General features: G+C 39.9%; 1 protein-coding gene across 2 annotated transcripts; it reads left to right on the top strand.

Annotated features, from left to right (window-relative positions):
- The first annotated feature begins 215 nt into the window (after nucleotides 1-215).
- Nucleotides 216-7,514, top strand: DYNLT3 (dynein light chain Tctex-type 3). Of its 2 annotated transcripts, none has more exons than XM_036908990.2 (5): nucleotides 216-322; nucleotides 2,360-2,401; nucleotides 4,580-4,703; nucleotides 5,352-5,429; nucleotides 5,678-7,514. In XM_036908990.2, exons 1-5 carry the CDS (start codon nucleotides 293-295, stop codon nucleotides 5,752-5,754), a joined length of 351 nt encoding a protein of 116 aa, XP_036764885.1. In that variant the 5' UTR covers nucleotides 216-292; the 3' UTR covers nucleotides 5,755-7,514. The 2 variants fall into 2 exon arrangements, with proteins under 2 accessions (XP_036764885.1, XP_057351488.1); XM_057495505.1 differs by lacking the exon at nucleotides 216-322 and adding an exon at nucleotides 727-852.
- The last annotated feature ends 369 nt before the right edge of the window (nucleotides 7,515-7,883 follow it).

Genomic DNA, 7,883 nt, shown 5'->3' with positions numbered 1-7,883 from the left:
CTACATTTATCTGCTGGATGATTATGAACGAATATGCGCAAATAACAACAGCCAGGAACATTCAACCAATACCGCGGAGTCTAGGCTGACGCACACTTGGTCACTCCATCTGATTCACACTGGCACAACTGCCAGTACTTAATACCAATACCCTGTTTCCAGAAATGTAGGAGGCAGCAGGGAGACGCCGGCGGTGCGCCCTGATACACTTAGGGGTGGGGCCACCCAGGAGGCCAGTGCGCGGCCGCGGAGCTCGGCCTGTTGCTCCGCCCCCCGGCGAGTCGGCGCCACCATGGAGGAGTACCACCGCCACTGCGACGAGGTACCGCCCCTTGGCCGCCTGCCGGCGACCCCCGCCCCCAGCCGCCTCGGCACCGGGTCCCGGCTGGGTGGTCTCCCGGCGCCGAGCGGTCCCGCGAGTTGGGGTGCGGCGGCCTCCGAGCTCCGGTCCCCCCCTCGGGGCCGGGGATCCGCCCCGTCGGTGCCCGCGCCCCGAGGCCCTGAGGGTGGGCTGAGAGTCGGGATGGCAGGGGCGGCCGGGAGCGCTGGGGATTGGCGGCGGGGTCTGGGCCGCAGGGTGGAAGGGCTGACTCGGGGTGCGTAGGGTGGGGGTGGGATGGCGGGCACCGCCCATCTGCAGGGCGGGCCTTGGAAACTGGTCTTCCCGGCGGCTCCCTCCGCCCATTGGCGTCCCCAAAGCAGGTGCTGCAGCCCCGCGACCGAGGCTCTGGTGGCAGAGCCGCTCCGACTCTCGGGCCACTCTCTCTTGGCTAGGCTGGAAGGAGGTGCATGATGGATTACGAGCTCTTGCTTCCTGACACAGCCTTCTCGAAATCTGAGTTGAACCCCAAGGTGCAGTTATCTTCCTGTGACTGATGGGGACTCTGACTTTTATGGCGGCCAAGTGACTTGCCCCAAGTTAAAACCTCCAGGAATGACAGATGCCCATTTGAACCCAGGCCTCTGACTACCCAGCTACAGCTCTGGCTTCACTTTAACGACGAGGAGGATGAGGCCTCTTAGATCCCAGCACGACCTGTGACAGGCCAGCAAAGGCAGAATAGACTAAGACATTTTGTGTCCATTGGTAGCCACAGGTGCATGGTGCAGTGAGGGAAGAGGAAGCACGTGGAGGAGGTACAGCATAAAATGGTGCATTGTTAGACCCCAAGAAGGGGCTTCTGGTCCATCCAGCTTTAGGATGTGGACTTCTGCAGAAGCTGAAACCACATTTAAATGCATTAGCTCTGTAATGCAGGTAGCAAACACACTTACAGATTAACGGTATTATTTTAGTAATCGAGGCAAAAGCAATTTCACCCAGTCCCCTGACTCCTAAGAGGGTCCTGTACTGTAGTACTTACTAAATACCTGTATTTTAAAATAAATTAAGTTACATGCGTTACCATGGCCATCCAGTATGGTCTGATTATTTGGTGACCTTCCAAATTGAAGTGAAATGGACATCATTTAATTTGTAGAGCACTTTTGAAAATAGGCAAAGACCTTATTTTATGGTAAAATGATTATTCTAATAGGGTCAAAACATGAGACCTGTTCTGATAATATTCCTAATTATTTACAGCATTCTTATTTCCTTTGTTGAATTCTTTGGTGTGATTAAATGAGTTGAAAATATTTCAAATCTACACTGAAGACAATACTTATTTGTTTTTTGGACTTATTTTAAGTTGTAGTAGGATTTACAAAAACACTGATGTCACAAAGCACCTAAATACATCTCCGTGGAAACAAATCATGAATTACTTGAAGTGTTATGGTTTAGATTGCAATCTTATCACATAGCCTGGGTGTCTACTCGAGGACACTTGGATGTCACTAATAGTTGCTTTTAACTCAGTATTCTATCAAGCCACTCCACAGGAAAGACTAAGTTGCCAGGCCTATCATATAGTATTAAAGTGACATTAATTTAGAATGATCAAGGATTTTTATAATCTTTTATTTGGGAAAGCCACATTGTTTTGTCAAGCATAAATTTTTAAAAATTTGAATATAATCTGTTAAGCATTCTCTTCTCATGGACTACCTCATCCTCACTTTGCTGTAGCCATTTCCTTTATCCTGATAGCCCACATATCTTCATATCTACCTCCTGCTATTTCCTGAGCTTTATCATACAATGATTCTCAATCTAGGGTGTTCGTCAGAATCACCAGGAAAGCACTTCTTAAAAAATGTTGCAGAGACCTCTGTAGACATGATGCCCCTTCTCCCTATGGTCTCCTGTTGCTAACACCTGCCTAGGCCAACCTGGGTTATTCTGTGCAGCATCACAGCCACAAATAAAAGGAAGTCTTTGTTGAAAGCAGCTTTATCTTTTGTTTTTCCCTTATAGGTTGGCTTCAACACTGATGAAGCCCACAATATCGTTAAGGAGGTGAGTTACAAATGTTCATCTTGATGCTTGCTGCGTTGATGGAAATTTTAAACAGCTGTGTTTTGACTTTCAGTACAAAGTTAGAAGCCTTAGTATTCGAACAATATTTTTAATATTTATTCACTCACTCTTTATAGAAGTGCCTCTGTGTTTTGTTGTATGTTAGCAGGCATCCTGGGGCTTACTTTGAAAGTGACCTTTAAGTAGTAGTCTGCCGCACTGGTTTGTGGTTTTCTAAAACTGATGCTCTTTTGAATAAAAGAATTTTTAATCCAGTAGACCAAATATTATTCTAAATGTTAATGCTTCATATCTACCTCTTGCTATTTCCTGAGCTTTATCATAAAATGATTCTCAATCTAGGGTGTTCATCAGAATGTTCATAGGGTATACATGTACATATATGTTTTTGTATATGTAGAAATATGATCCTTTAATCCAAATGTAATTGGAAAAATACTCGCTTAACATCTTTTAGACACTAATATGATGCTGAATCACGATCTTTGCAAAATTATTTGCAATGTGAAATCTGGTCCTGCTGTTAGGCAAATAGACAAGAAGTTCTCTTTGGAAAATCAATTCTGGCAGAGGAACTGTAGTTATTCTAGTGGTATCATACACAGACTACACTGTGAGTGAGGTATTTATGAACATGGTTAGTAGTCCTGAGTCCTTCTTAACCGTTCCAAATCTTAGGGAAAAAAATGTGCTGGCCCAGAAGGCAAGCTTGTATTATGGGTACGGCTGTTGAGACCTGTTCTGGCAGGCCCTACCTGCCTTTGGTCTGGGCAGTGAGCACTGCATCAGTCCATCCTGAGACAGTTCCTCGCTGGCCCAAATGTTCTGGGGCAGGAGCTCACCCAGAACTTCCCCAGGGCTGGCCTTGTACAGCTGGGATCCACTTGAGATCTGAGAGGACTAGGCAGGCACCTGAAAATCCTGCCATATTTCATTAGTTCACAATCACATATTAGAACGATGTAGCCAGGAATATTTCAATTTTTAAAACAGAATGGAAATGTTTTTGATGTCTTGGCAATGCAGAAGCACAAATGAGGGCATTGGGAGGTGGAAAGGGGCTGGAGGTAATGGGAAGGGCAGGAGTGATAACCGTGTTTTCCAGTGTGAGAGTAGATCTTAAAAGTGTTCTCACCACATGCAAAAAATGGTAACTATATGAGGAGATGGATATGTTAACTAACCTTACTGTGGTGATTGTTTCACAATACAAATCAGCATGTTGTACACCTTAAATTTACACAATGTTGTATGTCAATTATATCTCAATAAAGCTGTAAAAAATAAAATAGCAGTAATAATGATGATGATGATGATAGCTAACATTATTTATGTGCAGCAGTCACTGTGAGCATTTGGTATTCATGATCTTACCCCATCCACACAACAACCTGATAAAATGAGACTGTTAATCCCTACTTTAAGGATTAGGAAAATAGGGGCTTCAAGAGGTTAAGTCACTTGCAGAAGTTCACACAGCAAGTAGGTGGCAGAAGAGACCTTAAAACCTAATATTGTGCTGCTAAGCCAGGGCTCCAGGTCAGATATCAGAAATGGATACAAGTAAGTGATATGAAAATCATTTAACTTTGTTTTTCTAGAGCACCTGAGAAGTAGGGGTTTGTTGGTTTACTTTTAGTGGTGGGTGTGCTAGTTTTTATAGCTAAGCAATCACATGATATGAATGAGAATATAGTTATTATAATGATAATTATATTTTTTAATTGCACTCACCCTTGAGTCCTCATCTGAAACCTAGTTCAAATCCTGGCTATTTTAAAGCCATTCATTTAACCAACTGATATCACCGTTTTTAGACTCCACCCCCTCTATAATCCTTTTATGGCCTAACTCAGCACCCTGAATTAGTCTTCCTTGTGTTAGAGAGTTCTTTTATTAGCTTCTCTGCTAGATTAAATTCTTCATAACAGAGGTCACATCATCATTATCTTTATATGGCCCACAGTATCTCATTGGGGGAGAGAACACATGCAGAAACACTTTGAAAATTCTAAAACAATGAGAGAGAGTGCATAATAAATATTGACCAGATGCATATTTTCTAAGATGCTTCATTGGGTCATAAATTTTTTTTTATGTTTTGAATACATTTTTGCTGCACATTGTGTGTAATTTCTTTGTCCTCTGTCCTTTAAGTGTATAGATGGGGTCCTGGGTGGTGAAGATTATAACCACAACAGTATCAACCAGTGGACTGCAAGCATAGTGGAACAATCCTTAACACATTTGGTTAAACTGGGGAAAGCTTATAAATATATTGGTAAGTATCAGTGTCCTTCGTCACTAGCTTACTTACCTTAGTCCTTGTGGTTTTCTCTGAATTTATAGAATGTAAATGAATGATAGACACTCAAGTTGGATTCTAATAGGATATGAAGGACTTCTGACTTAGTTATCCAGATACATAATAATATCTGAAAGAAGGAGCTCTTTCACTACTCAAAAGCAGTTTGAGCTCCCACCAACCATCCACACGTCCTTGGTAGCATCATCTTTGACATTTGCATCAGTTTTCTCTTCCCACTACAACCCATTCAGTCCCACTGTCTTCCTGCAGTAGCCCCAGGCCTCCTTACATACTTGTAACACTGTAAAGTGCCATGCAAAAACTGTAAAGTGTGACCACTTCATTTCTGTGTCTGAATTATGCCCATGGGACAAAGTATATAATTTGGCCCTAATTTTTCTTGCAGTACAATCACCAGTGGGCAGCAAACAGACTGGATCCAGTGGGGTCAAAGTCATGGTGGTAGATAATCAAGATAGCTTATTCTTTTCAATCTATTTGCTGGATGCTTATTACTACAGTGCTGTTATTTTTACCGCTTTTAGAGCTCTGAGCTCAAACACTTAGACCTTACCTCTCTTGTCCTTTGTAAGCCTTCTCACTCTGCAACTTTATTTTCAGTGACCTGTGCAGTGGTCCAGAGAAGTGCGTATGGCTTTCACACAGCCAGCTCCTGTTTTTGGGATACCACATCTGATGGTAAGAGACCGCAAGCTGATTCAGGCAAAATTGAGGTTCTAGCAAATACTTATTTATTTCTAATTAAATTCTGAAAAGACTATCAACAGAATGCTAGTAACAAGTATGTCCTCATTCAAATAGGAGAAGTGGAGATTTAGCAGATTGCAGGAAATAAGATGTTAAAAACTATGAACAATGTGTATATATTCCCTGGTAATTTCAGTTTTTCACTGGTATTTCAAAGTCCTTTTTTTGTGTGTTTTCAGGGACCTGTACTGTAAGATGGGAGAACCGAACCATGAACTGTATCGTCAATGTTTTTGCCATTGCTATTGTCCTGTGACAACAGACTAAAAATGTCTGGCCAAAGCCATTAACTTAAGATTTATCAGTGTATCCTTTCTAAAAGAGTAATAGTTACTTATTAATGTGCTAGATGACAAGTGTGCAATGTGCTTCAAAGGTGTCAACAAAAACCAAACATTATAAGCAAGCAATCTCACAGTAAGCTGGCAGATTATCTCATACTCTATCCAACATCATTTAAATAGAAAAATTGAACGTAGGCAAAAACAAATACGGAACTATGGCGTGACATCAAAATACAACCTTATATTTACACTGGCTTTTCACTAACATTATGTAGCTAAGGAAATGGCGAAATCCATTCAGATAATAAAATTTCAGCTAGAGAAGTTAACAGGGATAAATACATGAACCAACCAAACAAACAAAAAAGCTGCAAGGATAAATGTGAAGAAAATAATATTTAGCTAACAGTTCTTAGTTCTTCATTTCTTATCCTCACTTAGCTGTACATGTGATTTAGTGGAAGGTCATTCTGTTCTTTTTTTCTCCATCAACTAATACTTCAATAGCAATTACTATTAACTTGTTGCCTTTCTCTGAGAACTGTTAAAACAATTTTTTGAATTTCAAATTCTTGGATTTACATTTGAGGATGAATTAAATCTGGTAATCTGAATTCCCTAGTTAAACGAAATGAATTACAGTGCATGATGAGAAGTATGTGACTCCAACAGCTGCCTTACAATTCACTCATTCCATGTAGAACAAATATTTAATGAATTCCTATTATGAACATATTTCTCTGCTAGGCATTATAGTCATCAATATGTTGTTCGAATTCTAAGTTTCTGTTGGCACCTGTTCAGAGGGACAACTAACACTTATGTTTGGGGAAGGAAAAAAGTTGTTTTAGAGAGGAGAGAGAGAAAAATGAATCTGGTTATCTGTGTAGAAGTAAGCCAAATGAAAAGCACTTACTGCTGACAGAGAATTATAGATCTAATTTTAAAAATTGCTCCTAGCAAGTAAAAAAACGCATAAAATGTGCAGCTCGTAGTTAAAGGCCTTATTAGCAGTCTTAACTGTACGAGTAGTAAATTTTCTCATTGCTTCAGTTATAACCACCTGTAAGTAATTTTAAATACTTATTATGTGGGGTTCTAATTGAGTGGAATAAAGTATAAATGAAAAGTATACAATCATAAGCAGGTTATTGAATATCTCAGGGCCTATGATGTGTAGTTAAATTTATTAAGAAAATAAAAGATGGCAAATTAGGGTACACAGCTGGCCACCAAACGCGAAGTCAATCTGCTCTTTAACCTTGAAAACACAATCAGTTTAGCACATTACCTCTAACACTAATACATACAGGGAGTGGGATCATGATTCATTGAATTTTGGAGGGAAAGAGCAGCTTAGTATTAGTATTGACAATATTAAGATAGTGTTCTTGTAGGAATACTGTGTGCATGTTTGAGATTTGCTGAGTAACAATAATTGTTCTGTGTTTAAGAAGAATGTTAAGAAAATAGAAGGAGAGAGCTTAATACAGTGATCTATATTTTTGGCATGTCAAAAATTCTCATAGTCATTACCTTTATTTTACTCTACACTGCTGGCTTCTGTGCCCTTGAGGATTGTAATAGTGACCAAAATATCTGTGTAATTAAGGCTTGCTTTTGATTATTATAATTGAAACCTGATTTTAAAAGAATGATATTCAGTAATACCTCGTGAATTTGCTATCTGCTCTGTTTTTATTTAAAATAAAGATTATCTTCCTGTGCTGTACTTTTGCTTCTGAATGATCATTGAATAGTTAAACAGCATTGTGCTTACTCTAAGAAATTCTAATTAGGAGGAATGAGGAAGAGAAATGAATGTCAGACCACATAGATAAATTGTACAGAATAAATACCATTAAAATAGCAATCTAAGCCCAGTGTTCATCATTACAACATAATAGCTTCTATTTTTTGCTGTTTGTTTTATGATTTTAGCACAAAATTTCATTTTAAAAAGTCACCATAAAATACATTCTGTAACTATTAGCCTTTAATGATTATTTTTGGCAAGGAATTTTGTCTTATTTGTCGACTTACAATTGAGTTGTTGCTGGTTTTTTTTTAATTAAGGACTTTAAGTGTGTAAAATTAGGGT

Source organism: Manis pentadactyla, chromosome X (genome assembly GCF_030020395.1).
Source record: "Manis pentadactyla isolate mManPen7 chromosome X, mManPen7.hap1, whole genome shotgun sequence".
In the NCBI taxonomy this organism is placed as follows: Eukaryota; Metazoa; Chordata; class Mammalia; order Pholidota; family Manidae; genus Manis; species Manis pentadactyla.
Note: the sequence above shows the minus strand (reverse complement) of the source record. Positions and strands in the feature narration are given on the sequence as shown.